At 33.9% G+C, this 15,869-nt stretch overlaps 1 protein-coding gene across 9 annotated transcripts in view; it reads right to left on the bottom strand.

Moving 5' to 3' along the window:
- Positions 1-22: 22 nt before the first annotated feature.
- The window catches only part of LOC106073756 (spectrin alpha chain-like), a 35,801-nt gene continuing 19,954 nt past the window's right edge, over positions 23-15,869 (bottom strand). For 3 of the 9 annotated variants that reach the window (XM_056041228.1, XM_013234385.2, XM_013234387.2), the window contains 33 exons: positions 13,882-14,027; positions 13,529-13,727; positions 13,317-13,424; positions 12,842-12,933; positions 12,584-12,728; positions 12,074-12,190; positions 11,371-11,435; positions 11,163-11,262; positions 10,676-10,753; positions 9,619-9,767; positions 8,958-9,147; positions 8,723-8,826; positions 8,391-8,638; positions 8,113-8,297; positions 7,879-7,983; positions 7,618-7,727; positions 7,353-7,451; positions 7,063-7,183; positions 6,718-6,839; positions 6,353-6,485; positions 6,158-6,256; positions 5,225-5,384; positions 5,042-5,118; positions 4,611-4,937; positions 4,059-4,238; positions 3,727-3,839; positions 3,342-3,359; positions 2,438-2,492; positions 2,234-2,328; positions 1,943-2,098; positions 1,646-1,792; positions 1,088-1,235; positions 23-997 (listed from right to left, as the gene is read on the bottom strand). In XM_056041228.1, coding sequence (XP_055897203.1) covers positions 872-997; positions 1,088-1,235; positions 1,646-1,792; positions 1,943-2,098; positions 2,234-2,328; positions 2,438-2,492; positions 3,342-3,359; positions 3,727-3,839; positions 4,059-4,238; positions 4,611-4,937; positions 5,042-5,118; positions 5,225-5,384; positions 6,158-6,256; positions 6,353-6,485; positions 6,718-6,839; positions 7,063-7,183; positions 7,353-7,451; positions 7,618-7,727; positions 7,879-7,983; positions 8,113-8,297; positions 8,391-8,638; positions 8,723-8,826; positions 8,958-9,147; positions 9,619-9,767; positions 10,676-10,753; positions 11,163-11,262; positions 11,371-11,435; positions 12,074-12,190; positions 12,584-12,728; positions 12,842-12,933; positions 13,317-13,424; positions 13,529-13,727; positions 13,882-14,027 — 4,317 coding nt within the window. In that variant the 3' untranslated portion in view covers positions 23-871. The remainder of the gene's footprint in view (positions 998-1,087; positions 1,236-1,645; positions 1,793-1,942; positions 2,099-2,233; positions 2,329-2,437; positions 2,493-3,341; positions 3,360-3,726; positions 3,840-4,058; positions 4,239-4,610; positions 4,938-5,041; positions 5,119-5,224; positions 5,385-6,157; positions 6,257-6,352; positions 6,486-6,717; positions 6,840-7,062; positions 7,184-7,352; positions 7,452-7,617; positions 7,728-7,878; positions 7,984-8,112; positions 8,298-8,390; positions 8,639-8,722; positions 8,827-8,957; positions 9,148-9,618; positions 9,768-10,675; positions 10,754-11,162; positions 11,263-11,370; positions 11,436-12,073; positions 12,191-12,583; positions 12,729-12,841; positions 12,934-13,316; positions 13,425-13,528; positions 13,728-13,881; positions 14,028-15,869) is intronic. The other 6 variants (XM_013234386.2, XM_013234393.2, XM_013234388.2 and 3 more) reach the window with 3 other exon arrangements.

Here is a 15,869-nt window from a genome sequence, read left to right as displayed (position 1 = left end):
TTAAATAAAAACAAAGCAAATCTATGCAGGGGTACATTTAATAGGACACAAGTGAACATAATATATAGATACAGAAAATATTACTTGAAGCACTAACATAACCTATTTGATGTCACAAATAGTAATCCTGTGTTGATTCTCAAACTAATACAAGCCAAAATACTATCTGACTATATCTCTTTAAAAATACTTTAGGAGTAAAAAAAAATGAAGCTGACAAAGTACACAGTAATTAATATGGTACATTAATTTGCATAATAGAAGTATACACTAATTTAAATATATTAACTTATATTAACTTGTGAAAAAGTAGAATTATATTAAAGACATCAAGATGTGAACAATTATCTCTAGACACTAATTATAGTAGTCATAATAATTAGACATCAATAAAAGCAGCTAAAGGCTTCTAGGAAATATTTCCTTATACAAAGCAAAGGAGAAAAACATTTCACAACCAATAAAGAAAAATTGCACATAATTGAAACTATTTTGTCCAGTACAATCTATTCTTTCTCTTGATCATGAGGAAAACACAGCAAGAACATGGAGGTTTCTGCTGATATGGCTGAAAACAGAAGGTCGAAGCGAAAACTGATCAAGAGACAGTCACTTTTTAGAAAAACTGGGCACAGAAATGATACAAGTCTTGAATAAACTGAGAGTAAAAATGTAGACAAAAAGTGGTCGAAACTGCAGAATATAAAAGAATTAAAATCATATTGATACAGTTAAAAAACTTTGACAAAGTTGTATGCTAACGAGCTAATATTCAGTTAGAGAGAAATGGCAATTTTTATAAAAGATCCAGAATCACTAGCAAGCAAGTTAATAAATAAAAGTGTTTAAAAAAAGCCAGTTGCTGTTGGAGTTAATTGACAAATAGTTGATGGGTGAAGTCCACATAGTCATAAGTATCTGGGACAGCTCTGCCTGTCTTGTCCACGTAAGGTCTCATGCGTGTGATGCAATAGTCTGCTTGTTCTTTTGTTAGATTCTGTAAACAAAATAAAATGCCAGTTATGTGACTAGCAGCTGATGAGAACTGCATCAAAATTAAACACAATAGATCAAACGTCAAACTTACTGCATACAACTCCTGAGCAGTAATGTATGGTTTCTCCCCTGATGTAAGTGCTCGGAAAGCCTGTTCAACCTCTGAACTAGACTGAACGTTCTCAGTTTCTCGACTGATCATAAATGCCATATATTCTTGTAAAGAGACAAAGCCATCCCTGTAAAAAAAAATGCAATAATGAAAAATGTCTTTCAGGTTATAAAACTTTACACAAAATATAAATGCTGACTGGAAAAAAAAAGGGAGAGGGGAAGCTATGTTGAAATATATGTTTAATTAATAAAATTGTATTTTCAACTTCGATTTAATTGTCTAATATTATCAAACTTATACCAAAACAAATTTGTAGACAAAGTTAAGTATAAGTTTAGGTCGTTGGTTAATATGCATGATGCGTAGGACGTAATCATCTTTTTTGAAGTAATGTTTGTATTAGATAAGATATAAAAATGTTCACACTACAGAACTTGAGTCATAAAACATCAGTGAAGATGACAAAGATAAAATAATCTTTAATTTTCTGTGTGATAAGGTCATACTACTCTAAATCTACTGTAACCTGCTTACCTATTTGGATCAACAAGATCTAGTATAGCCTGGAATTCTGGATCTATCTGACCTTCTTCCACCATTGGCAGATCATAGCCAAGTGCTCGCAGACAAGACTTGAACTCTTGATGATCAAGTCGACCACTCTTGTCTTTATCGAAGTGCCTGCAAACAAAAATAATAATTACACACAATGTTAGAAAATCAACGAACGTATCTTGACTACTTCAGTTGTTTTTTTCCCGTAGTTTTGACCATGCACATGCATCTAAGACATTAGATTTTAATGAATAAAAGTAACATAATCCAACTGACTTGAACATCATAGAGAATTCTCTCAGAGCATCTTCTGAAACACCACTTCTGTTTCTGGCCTCTATCTGCTGCTCCAGATTGTGTTGCATTCTCATACAGAGTTGGTCAAGCTGATCCCATTGCTGAGCCAGGCCAACAGTGCTGTGCTCAGTGTATCTGGGGAAGGGAAACAAAACAAAGTCACAAGTTAGTTACCCAGAAAAAGAACATGATTTGTGAAGCTATAGTTAAAGCTATTTCCAAATCAAAATGAAGGAGTGCTACAAAGGCAAAGGCTCCATCCTGACCTACCTATTGTCAAGAATCAATCTCTCCTCCATGGCAGCCCCAAGATCTTCTATCTTTTTCAAATGTCCCTTCTGAGACCTCACTTCTGCTGCCTTTCTCTGAATGAACAAGACATCTAATTTATAATTTCAAGACATACCAGACACTTAGTTCTCAAATCAAATAAAGTTTTTGATAGCCTATGCAATTTTTGTTTAGCTTACTAACCTTAGTGGCTTCCAACTGTTCTTCAAGAGTTCCAGAACCTTCCATCATGGCAGCTCTGTAGTAGACACAAATCAAAGTCTATTAATATCACATTGAAGGTTCATTTTAACATTTTAAAACATGAAAACAGAAAAGCTATAAAGATGAAAGTAATAGACCACTTTTGATGTCTTAGGCTTCATTTTTTTTTGGACGATTGAACGTATACAAAAAAAAATGACATTAAGCTCAATAACAAAGACTTAGATCTAAATAAATAATTGACAAGGACACACCTAACAAAGCCTGCTAATAGTTGTAAGCAATCTGCTTCTATATGATAATATTTTGTTGACATTATTTGAAACAACTTTAAAGACATTAAAGAAAAGTAATTGTTGAAAGAGATAAAATCATGCCAAAGAGCTGAAGTATGATTAGATTGATTGACTAATATTAGTTAGACACACATAAATGAAACTAAAACAAAAAAGAAAATATCACTTATTTTTGTAAAGTCTTTTTTTTTTAACATTGGTTATGACATCACTCTACAACATGCTATTTCCCCCCATAAACTAACCATGCCATTTTTAAAAACACATTCCTGGAAGGGAAATTAATTTGTATGTATCAGTAAAAATAAATTATTTGCATTTTAAACTAAAGCCAAGTACACAGAAAAACAAGAATGCAATTAAATCGTTAAAAAACGAATGACTTCATGACCTGTAGATGCCTATCTGAAAATGAGTTCAGCAGATTATTACAGAGACAAAAAGGCACTAGTCATGTGAAAACGCAAAAGGGGAAAAAGCCAATCATTGTTTAAATAACAACCAGCCATCAGGAATGTTGAGCTATGAGAACAAAGCACACTGGAACACACACACACACTATCAAACATGTCATAAAATGTCCTGACCCATCAAGTAGCCACATCCTGAAATAAAGATTTAGATTCAATGGATGTAAAGAAAATGAAACATTTCCCAGATATTGTTAGTTCAGTTACAATCTATTTTCACAATAAAAAAAATAAAACTCACCCAAAATGAAATTAAGTTTATAATTAACATATTGACTAAGTCCTCTATTCTCAAAACTGTAAGTCGTAAACTTTTTCTAAGTTTTTATATTTGATAATAAAAAGATATTATTAATTAAAACAAAACTCTCCACATTATGCTCAGTTCCTGAGAAAGAATCAGACAGAATACAACTGGTATGACAGCTCATAATTTATGACCATAAAATCAGGATGAGTTTGTCAAAAGCTATGAAAGTTGAACAAATGATAGAAATCTCACCTAGTCTGTGTCAACCAGGTGTGGAACTGATTGGCTGCTTGAGCAAACTGTTTCCTCAGCTGATCATTTTCTTCTTGACGATGCTCCTCTTTGTCTAAGTCACTGTCACGTTCCTAAACATAAAGAACAAATTCCAAAGCATATTCACATACACAATCAAATGATTTGCACATTTCTAATGCTATTGGTTAAATAACTGATGTGTACTGACACAAGGCTAACTGAAATAATTTAGTCATACAAAGTACAATCCATTTAACACAAACTGGGATATACAATATACAAGTAAGCCACATAGCCCTGCAAGTAGGATCTAATAGACTGAAGCTTACCCTGATGATCTTCTGTAGATTATTCCATGTTTCTTCCAGAGCCTCCATGGTAAACCAGGTGTATGGGTTAGGTCCAACTTTGAAGCTCTTAATCTGGGCATCTAGAGACTCCAGACCTTTAAAGTCAGCCTTAGCTGCACTCAGTGATGCCTTGAATTGTTCATGGGCTTCACGTAATGCCTGATGATAATGATATTGCATTTCAATTTTTCCCTGACTTTTAAAATAATAGAATTTTTGCACATTTTTTTTAATTATAAGCATTTCTATAGATGTTACTAATAGTTACTTTATGATAGCAGTCTCAAAATGGCAATATCATAGCTACTTATTTAAAATGAAAAGCTTGCCAATACTGTCTAAGCTGGTATCTTTATAAACATTTTTTAATGGTTATTTTTTTCTATATAAACAATTGGACAATTAAGACTAAATGATGATAAATATTAAATAACTATAGTCATAATTTATAATTAAAACAACATTGATGTCAGTACATATTAAAAACTTCAAAGCAAAAGCAATACCGCTAATGCAACACTCAAAAGTTACCTTTATTTCTTCAACACTGTTACATCTGACTGGATCTGTTAAGTCTTCTTCTGCATTTTCAAACCAACTATTGAAAGCTGAAGCCTTCTTAGCAAAAGTCAAATACAGATCTTCAATCTGGCGATACTTGTCCTGCAAGTGAAGCAACTTCTGCTTGCGATCCTCAGCATCGGCCAGGAGTTTCTGCCAGCGAGACATGACTGCATTGTAACGAGCCTCAATAGCTGGGGTTTGCTCATGTTTGCTTGCAATCAGCTGGTCTTTTAAACTTGTGATGGTTTGAATGCCTTCTTTCTCAAAGGCAGCAAGTCCAGCGGAGAATGTTTCCTATAAAAAAATCAAATAAGCGAAATTACTGCACCACTGTAATTAGGTCTAAATGGAAGGTATTTAAGATAACCATCTAAAAAAAAAAAAAAAAAACCACTGACTTGTTTTGTGAGGAAAGTCTGAACTGAGGACAAGTCTCTACCATAGTCTTCAGATCTCACTTGAGTTTCTTTATCAGCTGTGAGAAATAAAAATGTACATAAATAACAAGCCTTTGGTTACACTAAGAAATCTACTATAATTTTATTGAACGATAAGTAGTGAGCATTATTCAATCCACTTACCAATCCAGCTGTCAACAACATCAGTCTTCCACATAAACTGTAAGAAAGCTGAGTTGTCACTTAAGGCTGCTTTCCTCTTAGCTGCACCATGGTCCAAGTCACGCAATTTCTCTTGTAAGCCAGCAATGCGTTGATTAATGCTGTCAGCATTGTGGTTGCCCTGAAATTTGTTGTGATCAAGTATTAATATTAATTGATCTAAAAATGTGTCTGCTAACTGTTTATATTAAGGTCTCATGATCAAATTGCTTTTTGCTCAGTAAAAACAATTTACTGACCCATATTGACCTACTTTTTTGTTACCAATTGTGAATAATGTGTGGATAGCACAATGACCAATCATTTTTCTGTTCTTTAATTAAGTTACCCTTTAGAGTTGGATGAACAAATGGATGCCAGACAATTCCAACCTGAACCAAGATTTTAACTAGACCTCTGGTTGGGCAACCCAGTCTTTACCATGCAACCACCAAGCATATTGAGCCTTAAAGAGAATATTATCATCTAACTACATTTGAGTAAGGCTTGAGAGAGTTAAATCCTCTCTGGGTTGCACTAAATGGGAATGTTACAGGTCAAGAATAAGTAGCTTTCCCTATTGGCTAAGGATTTTGGAAATGGAAGGGGACAGGCAATGAAGAACAAGATGGTTTTCTCTTCTGCAGGAGCAACTGTCAACTGGCCTATAATAGTTGGCAAGAATCAGGGGGCCTCATGTGTACCCAGACATCACAGGCCCACATTCCTTCTTTGGACCTTTAAATCTTCAGGTGTAAAGAAAGCTACAAGCTGGAGGGATAGTGCCAGTCATTTTTATCCAGAAAGTCTGTGATGGTGTTACCATGCTTTTTTATTACAGATAAAAAATTAACCCTGTAAATATTTTCTATATTGATGTTAAACAATATAGCGGCAAAAAAAACCCAACTGAACCTCATTGATAAGTGTTTGTCCTTCCTTCTTGATTTCTGAGCACCTCTCTTTATGGACTTGGAAGTCTGATTCAAAAGCTTCATGTTTCTTGATAAGACCCTAAAAATGTAAAACAACCATATTATTATCTGTATATAGTAGTTAGTAGCATTTAGTTTAAACAAATCCCATTAGTTCAAGTACTATTTGTACTACCTGTACTGCAGCCATTGTATCCCCAAGATCACCAGTAGATAACAAATGTTGTTTCTCTGTGATCCATGACTCCTCCTCTTCCACATTAGCACTCAGCTGTTGGTAGGCATAGCTCTGTTCAAGTTTGTCACCTCTGTGAGACAAGAGAAACTAACATTGTTTTCAATCACACACAAAAGGAGGTGCATCATACAAAGCATTAGCTAATCAGAACAACACATATTTTGACAGAATCCTAAATACCAAAATCATCTCATAACTAAGGACATGTGCTAATTGTGTAATTAGACCAGCAGGTAAATAGTATAAAAAGGATTGCAATCCAATGTGCTACATAAAATGAATTCACAAAGTTTATGGTATACCTGTTGGCAGCCATTTGTTTCAACTCTTCCCAACTTGAGGCTAATTGCTCCAATCTCTTTTTGATGTCTGTTGCACCAATGGCTGATTCATTCATCAATTTGACACCAGTTTCTTGAACAGCCTGCAATCCAACAAATAATATATTTTAAGAAATAAAAAACTTAAATTTTTAAAAAAATGTTTTAAGGCTCAGGTGTAAAACAATGAAACAGAACATAAAACAGACTTTAAAGAGAATAGCAGAGCTCCACAGCAACGAGTAAAAGATAAAAAGAGGAATAAACAAACACTGATAAATACAATAATCCAAATTAAGTAAAAAGATAATAGTATAACTGCCTCACCTGTATAGATGGTTCATGGTTCTCTAGCTCAGCCTCAAGTCTCTTGTGTTTTTTCCTCAGGTTCTGGACACCTGTCAGATCACGGCCATAATCTTCTGAGCCAACCAACAGTTTTTTCTCTCTGTTAAATTTATAGTGATAAATCTTTAAAAGAATATTTCAGTAGTTAAATCTAATTACTTGTGATTAACAGGAATGTTTTAACTTAGTGTGATAAACTGAATAGATCAACTTTGTTTTATTGTTATTAAAAGTGCTAAAAATAAAAATCAATTAAAAAAAGAACTAACTTGATCCAAGCTTCCTCATCATCAATATCACGTAGGAATTGATGCATGGTGTTGGCTTCATTCAGGCGGTTTCTGCGGTGTACTGCAAACTCTTTTATCCTGTTTTAAAAGAAGTAGGTAGACAAAAGTTCTATATACTGCAGCATCATTGTAATAAAAAAAATATATATAGAAACTGAATTGTGAAATATTAATTTTGTTTTGGGATAATTTCAAGTAGGTTTTTTTTAATTAGCATCTAATTAGAATAATTTTATCTACTCACTTTTCATATCTTTCATTGATAGTTTGCTTCCTAGTAACAATACTCTCAGAATCCCAGACTCCAGCCTCCACAAACTGATCAGCTTGGTTGTTTAAGTCTTTGATACGATCCTCGAGATTAAAAGGAACATAAAAAAAACTTAAGCCGTATTCAATAGCATAGATATTTCAAAATAAGATTAAGACACGCTAGAATACTTTCTAAAACATGCTTTGAACTAGTTCAAATTAAGCATTTCAAAAATGAATTCTAATCAGTTACCTCATGAGCTGCTATATCTGCTTCCATCAGCTGATGTTTCTTAAGAAGATTCTGAACTGATGCCAAATCTTTGCCATGATCTTCAGAAGCCAACATTTGCTCCACCTGACCAAAAAAAAATGAGCATTAAAAAAAAAAACTGTGAAATTAAGGAAGAACTTATATCTTAATTAAACAATCTAGTTTTTAATCAACATGATAAAGTATAGTTATGAAACACAGAATGTTTCTGACCTCTCCAAGCCAGAAGTCTATGTCCTTGACACCAGCATTGTATGTCTGCTGCCTGCTAGCCTCCTTGAGTTTCTCACTTTTCTCTGCAGACTTGGCCACAAGATCTTCCCACTGGCTGAGCAGACTTTCCAAACGATTCTGCACTGCATCCTCTGAGCCAGCACACTGGCGTTTATCAATCAAATCTGAAGAGGGGAAACATTATCAACAGGTTAGGTCTGACACTATCTACTTACTTTGAAGCTAGGCCAACAACTATACCAATGCAAGGATCTTACTTTGTCCAGTAGTCAACAAAAACTGAAGTCTGTCAGCATTTGCAGCAAGCTCAGCCTCAAATGCTTGGTGCTTCTGATGCTTGCTTTGAATGTTGGTTGGGTCTTTGTAAGATTCATCCAAAGCAATTTGCAGCTTCTCTTGTAGCCAGTTCTCCATTTCATCAGCATCCCGAGAGAACTGTTGCAAGGTCTGGGCCTCACCCAACTTAGATCTGTTCTCAATGAGAGCATCCTTTAACTTAGACCACCTGAAATGTAGACATCATCAGTGTTAGTAAGAAGAATTAGTTCTAACAAAGTTAAACTCACAGCTATCTCAAGTTTGTATGTACCTATCAAGTACTTGATCTCTCTTATCTGCAACTGCTGGTCCATCATAATGGCTGGATGTAATCAGTTGATCAGCAAAGTTTTGAAGAGAGTTGATTTTCTCTTCCTAAAGATTACATACAATATTTGGATTTAGAAAAAATAACCCACTTTATATCTAAAATTGAATATGGTAAAACAGACAAGATTTTAGTTTGATACTAAAATAAATAAATGAACTAATAGAAAACAACAAACTTGTGAATTGATTGCTCTGTCAAAGTCTTCATGTTTCTTAATAAGAGTTTCAACATTATCTCCATCTACTGAGTCACCAGCTAGGAAAGCTTCACGAGAGGCCATCCAGGACTCAGCTTGCTCACAGTCACGATAGAACAGTTGAAGCTCTAAACATTGGTCCAGTTTCATGCGCCGAGCTATCCAGGCCCTATGTAGAGCAATGCAAGGAAAAATGTCCAGATAGGAAAGTAAACATAATTTAGAAAAATAATTTGCTTGAGCAGATATAGTAATTAGAAAAAGTTACTGAAAAGCTGAATAGATTTAACCTCAATAAGAGCTCAGTCAAATTGTGCATGGATTAAAAATTTTTTGTACTGGTATTTATTTTTTTTTTTTTAATTCTTTTAAACAAAATAATTTTTTATTAAAATTTGAATAGACAAGATTTATTCTCTAGAATTACAGTGTCAATGTGTGTAGCTAGGCAATAAAAACTGCAATTTCAAAAAATAAAAAATAAAAAAATCTTTATTTAATGAACTTTAATTCTGAACAAAATTTTTGTTTATCTTATAGGACTAAGATACTTTTTTTTTTTAGTTGAGTTGGATTTATTGTAATATGTTGGCCCCTTGGTCTGATTGAATATCCAATAGCAGAGCACACAATGACTTACTGTTCCAGTTCCTCTCTGCTCTTAGCCAGCTCTTCTAATTTCTGTTGAACGTCTTCACTGGCATAATGTTGGTTCTGAAGTAGTTGTTGTCCAAGAAGTTCAAAAGCTTGGAAGGTACCAGCTCTAGCATCCATTTCTGTTCTGTGCTCCTGTGGGTCAACACATACAAGTATGTTTAGTAGAAAACAGAGAAAACCTATGTAGGACAGATCAGTAGACTTGTTATGTAACAGATAAAAGTCAGTAACTGAATATAGTGTCCTTCATAGCACAAAAAGTAATCATACACATCTTCAATAGAACACTGCCAGTTCCTCTACTAACTTAACACACTGACAACAGAAAACTTCATGCAAGGAACAAAACAAAAAGCTGATCACTATAGTGATAGACAGTGCTCAGTTCAAAAATGTAGTGTTATATACTACAATAGCAACTGACTTTTTTGTATATGAAGAATAACTTCTAGGTCTAGACAAATTATGAATCCAGATAACTCAATTCACCATAACTCAAATGTAACATTTTATTGAAAACTTGAATACAAGTAAAACAGAAAGAACAAAAAACAACTTAGACATGCTCTGACATGCAATTGCCCTACACAATGACTCATTTTAATCATTATATCTTATACAAACAAAAAAAAAATCTTCAACATGCCATTACACTTTAAAACAATATGAAAAAAAAAACTAAAAGACTGGTATAGTAAAGTCACAAATTCTATCTTACCAACTCATGCCAAACTAAACAACTTGGACCCTGTGACAGCATGCCTCACTATCTAAACAGTGTATACCAAACTCTTCTAAACACTTACAGACATTGACTTCCATCATGCACAAAAAAGAAGAACATAAGAAAAAAATGAATTCCTTATTGTTTGTTAGTTGAAGAGATTAGTTGAACTAAGTTTGGGTGGACCTATCTACTCAGTACTTTGGTTAATCACACAGTTTTATTGCTTGGGTTGCTGAATTAAATGAAAAAAAAAAAGGTGTCATTCCTTGAAAAACAAAATATTTTGTTCAGGCAATTGTATGTGTGATTCTACCTCTTCTAAATATTCATCATCTTCTTCCCCAGGTAGAGCTGTGATGCCGTAGTGGCTGACAATTTCGGAACTGAACATCTGAATGTAGCAATAGGAAAAAAATATCAAACCAGAGGAACATAGTGGACCAGCAGAGACAAGAGCCTGGGTTTACACAATCGGGGAACTCATAGCTTTAGGGATAGGAACAATGTATAATCATCAAAATTGTTTCTATTTCATCATAGTACAACAATGAAAGCCCATGAAAACAGTTCCTGATAATCGAAAAAAAAAAAAAACAGCTGCATTCACACAATATATAACTATATATATATACAAACACACCAAGACTTAACTGCTGTCATAAAACAGCTTTAAAAATGTACTTTAAATTGTGTTTACCCATATTTTTGTTTCGGTTAAGAAAATTGTACTGACTGAAACACTTGTACTAGCAATAGCTCTGAAATGCTGTTATTTAGAACATTTTAAGAGTGTTACTCACCTGATGTCTCTCCAAAAGAGCTTCAGCACCAGTCACATCCTTAGCCAACTCATCAGAAGAGACAAGAGCAGTCATGCTGTTAATCCAACTGGTCAAATCCCTGGTTAAAAAAAAAAAAAATTAACAACATATTCCCTATGACTAGTAAAATGTATAATTTCAGGTTAAAGTTAAGTTAACTTGAATGAAAGTGAGATGAAAAAGTTACCTGTAGTCACTTAAGAATCTTTGTAAATCATAGGCATCTAATAACTTTACTTTTCGAGCATCAGCCTGTAAATTAGGAGAAAATAAAATTAACATGTTTCTTTTACAGGAAAATTTCTAATATATTTTCATTAACAGACACATTGTGCAGTGTAGTCCTGATAGCCTGAAATAATTATGACCAGACCCATTTCAGATTAAGCAAAAATATTACTAAAATAAACATAATTATGTAATACAAAGTGTAATAACATAAACTGGTACAGGCTATAGCAATAAGCAGTTTATTTTATTTCCTCTCTCTGAAACTAACCAATACTGTGTATTAAGTGCATAACAAGAGAGTAAATATTTCTTATACAGTAGTAAAAGTAAAAGTACTTTTCATATTTTTAATGCATTGGTCACATATCACTGAATAATATTAGTATGCTCTTACTGGAGCTATTTTCAATGAATTTCCAAGCATTTATAATTGATTAAAACAGTATTCTAGTTGACCGACTTAAGGTATGGTTTAGAAGACCAAAGTAGCTATTTCTCCCATTTCAATCATAAAACAGGTGGTGAAATCAGATTTTTATTAGAATTTTTTGATTCTAAAATCTAAGCAAGATAGAATCAAATCAATGTATCTCTTTAGTCCACTACATTGAACAAGTTAAATAAGTAGTATTATAAAAGTGAATCAAGTATTGAATTACCTTGATGGTCAGGGCATTCCACATCTCATTGATCTCTGTCTGATGGTCGTAAATACTTTCTGCTTGATCTGGATGTGTCTGCATCAGTCTCTGAGCCATGTCATCCAATTCTCTTACCTAATGAACAAAAACAAATTTAGTTTCAGCACTATAAAAGATTTTATATTTGAAATCTTATCAGAACAATATGCACTTAAGCTTTTTCATCCCTTGATGCATATCACTGTGGAACACAAGTTGATAGACTTTAAAAGACAAACATAGTCATACAAATAAATACTTTTCTGAGTATTAAATAATATATAACTAGAATAAAAATTGCTGACAAGATTGGGACTATGTTAATAACAAGATTACATCCAGACAATGCTGTGATATATATTGCACATTTTAGAACATAGCTATTTGCCAAGACTTGCCACCCCATGACAATGTTCTGATCAAGTCATCATTATGGCCACAGTATAGAAATGTCAGTAAAAAATGTTTTTATATTTTGAAATAACCCACCTTCTCTCCAAGAGCAGCCAAGTCTCTCTCAAGGCCTTCATGTTTACGCTGTAGGGCCTGAACACTAGCTAAGTCATGACCATAGTTGTCATTGTTCAAAGCAGCATCCTTTTCTTTGATCCAATCCTTGGCTTCATCTACCTCTCTGTAAAACCAAGAAGGAGCTTGTGTATAAAACTAAGCTGAAATGTTTTGGATTAATTTAACTACTTCCTACAAATTGGAGTGTTGAATGATTTATCAATAGCTATTACTGACCTATGATATCGCTGCACTTCAAAAGAACTACTCAGTGTCTGAGCTCTCTCTGCAGTCACCTGCTGTAGTGTAACCCATCTCTGATTCAGTTGCTGAGATAACAAAAAAAAAAAAAAAAGGAAAATATAAAAATCTGAATATGGAATCAGCTAAGATCATGCATTACTATAAACATAAGTAATCTAGATGTTATAAACAAGTCATTGTATTGAATATTGTTTTTATGATGAATTTCAATTATTTTACATGACAGTTTTGTGTTATACACTAAAATCATACAAAAGTTGGTTATCATGTCTAAATAGAAATAACAGTTGATCATTAGATCCCATTCAATTGTTGAGTAACACAAACTGCCTTTTAAATCTTGTATAGAATTGTTTCTATAGATAATCTTGTATAGAATTGTTTCTATAGATGTGTGCATACTTAGTTTTTTACAATTACAAAAAAAAATACTTTTTTTTTTACTTACAATGATTTGCTCTCTGATCTTCTCAGCAGCTTCAGTATGCCCCATGGCAGTCAGTTTATCTGCAATGTTGTTGAGTTCTTGTAAGCGGGCTTCATTGGCCTTCAGGTCCTGTTAAGTAAATAAATAATGTCTGTTTACTATTGTAATGGTATTTCAAGCTTAACTATATCATCAATATAAATTGTGTGTACGATATTCAATTGAAGACTGACCTTTTGGAAGTCATCAAACTTCTTCTGCATCTCCTCCACCTGCTCAAGGTCATCTCCTACTTCCTCTCCAGCCATTGTGTTTTCTCTTTCTGTTATCCAAGCAGCCAATTCAGCAGCCTCCCTAACCAACTGATAAGCACGATTAGACTCCTGGACATTTTCACGTCTTTGGTTGGCTAGATCTATCAGATTGGCATACCTAGAAATAAATAGTGCAGATACAAAATAACTGAAATTTCACTCAATTCAATGCATACATCTTTAGAACTATTTTAAAAAGATATATAAAAAAATAGTCATTTAAACATTATTAAAATATTGGTAAACAAAACTATGGTAATTGAAGTACTAACTGTGTTTCAATCTGGTTTTGTCTGACAGAGATTGTGAATTCATCCATAAGATTATTTCTAGAGGCGGATAGACTTGGGTCCAACTTTTTCACATAAGCTGCTGGCACAAATCCTTGCCTGTCATTGACCTCAACCTTCCACCAATCCTGAGACAGAAAAAATCTTTAAATTCTTTTGACTAAATATTGAGTACAACTAGCTTGATATTTTGCTTTGACAAACAACATATGCTGGATATCTGTGTTAATATTAGAAGATATTACGTCATTGTTTGTTGTCTATGTTTTATGCGAAAGCAAAGAATCGGACGGAAATAAAAGTTAGTTATATATGTCTACCTTGATAAAGACAGTCTCGTTATTATCATTATTAAATAGTAACGTCTACAGTAATTTATTATTAATCTGTGACTACAGAACATGGTGTCAGATTTGGTTTCAGATCTTGTGTCAGATCTGGTGTTAGATTAGGTGTCAAATCTAGTGTCACATTGCTTTAAAGTGCTGGTAACAGGTAGATGTAGATCTAGTGGTTTCTAAATTGCTAAAAGTACATTTTATTTGTCGTATCGTTAGTTCATGTTGTTAGATCTAGATCTAGACATAGAATCTAGAATCTGTACGAATAATGGAATTATTCGATCCTCCTAAACCGTTGTCACTAGATGGTAATCTATCTGAAAGATGGAAAAAATGGAGACAAAGTTTTGAACTGTTTATGGTTGCCACTGAAAAAAATACGAAGCCCGAGCCAGTGAAGAAAGCTTTATTGTTACACCTGATCGGTGAACCCGCTTGAGACATCTACAATACTTTTCAAGTATGTGAAGATGAGACTGTAGACAAACTCATTGAAAGGTTTCAGAATCATTTTTTGCCTAAGTCCAACACTGTGTATGACAGATTTAAATTCTTTTCAAGAAAGCAGAAAGACGGAGAAACGTTTAAACAGTATTATACTGAGTTAAAGAATTTGGCAAAAGAATGCAAGTTTGACAACCTTCGAGATGAACTCATCAGAGATCGATTGGTATGTGGCATACAGTCGGATCGAGTGAGAGAGAGACTTCTGAGATGTAGACTTAACTTTAGAGAAGGCAGCAAGCATAATTCGTGCTGACGAGCATACCCAGAACCAAATGATAGATATGAAAGGACTACATGTGGATGCTGCTAATAAATTAAAGAAGACAGAAGATAGAAAGCCAGTCAAAACCTCACAGGAAAATATGGCAAAGAATCATGTAACAAGTTTCATTAGAGATTGCAGATCTTGTGGTGGATCTCACAGAAAATACAATTGCCCAGCATTCGGACAGACATGCCGAAAATGTAAAAAGAGAAATCATTTCGCTGTAAAATGTCGTTCGAAACACTTCAAAGCTGTGAAGGAAAAATTGCTACCTCATGCTGTATCAGACAGACCATGGAAAAAGGTTGCGACAGATTTGTTTGAATGGCGAAACAATGACTATTTGCTTGTTGTGGACTATTTCTCCAAATATCCTGAAATAAAACGACTAGAGAACAAAACAGCAGAATGTGTTATCAGGGCATTGAAAGGTATTTTTGCTAGACATGGCATACCAGAAGAAATAGTGAGCGACAATATGCCTTGAATAGCTATCAATATAGAGAGTTTGCTTCTGAATGGGGTTTCAAGATAACAACATCAAGTCCCAGATACCCTCAATCAAATGGACAAAGTGAGGTGTATGTTTGTATCGTAAAGCAGATATTCAACAAAGCATACAAAAGTGGGAAAGATCCATATCTCGCTATGCTCGAGTATAGAAATACTCCGATAAGCGGACTGCTTTATTCGCCATCACAACTGCTGATGAGTAGAAGACTCAGGGACATCATTCCAACTGATCCCAAACTATTGAAACCATCGGTAGCTGAAAATGCAGAGACATTACTCAACGAAAGACAGAGGAAAAGCAAAGTGAGGTACGATGCAAAAGCAAGGTTACCTAAAGACTACTC

This window comes from Biomphalaria glabrata, chromosome 9, assembly GCF_947242115.1.
Source record: "Biomphalaria glabrata chromosome 9, xgBioGlab47.1, whole genome shotgun sequence".
In the NCBI taxonomy this organism is placed as follows: domain Eukaryota; kingdom Metazoa; phylum Mollusca; class Gastropoda; family Planorbidae; genus Biomphalaria; species Biomphalaria glabrata.
The sequence above is the reverse complement of the archived record's forward strand: the minus strand, read 5'-3'. Positions and strand labels throughout refer to the sequence as shown.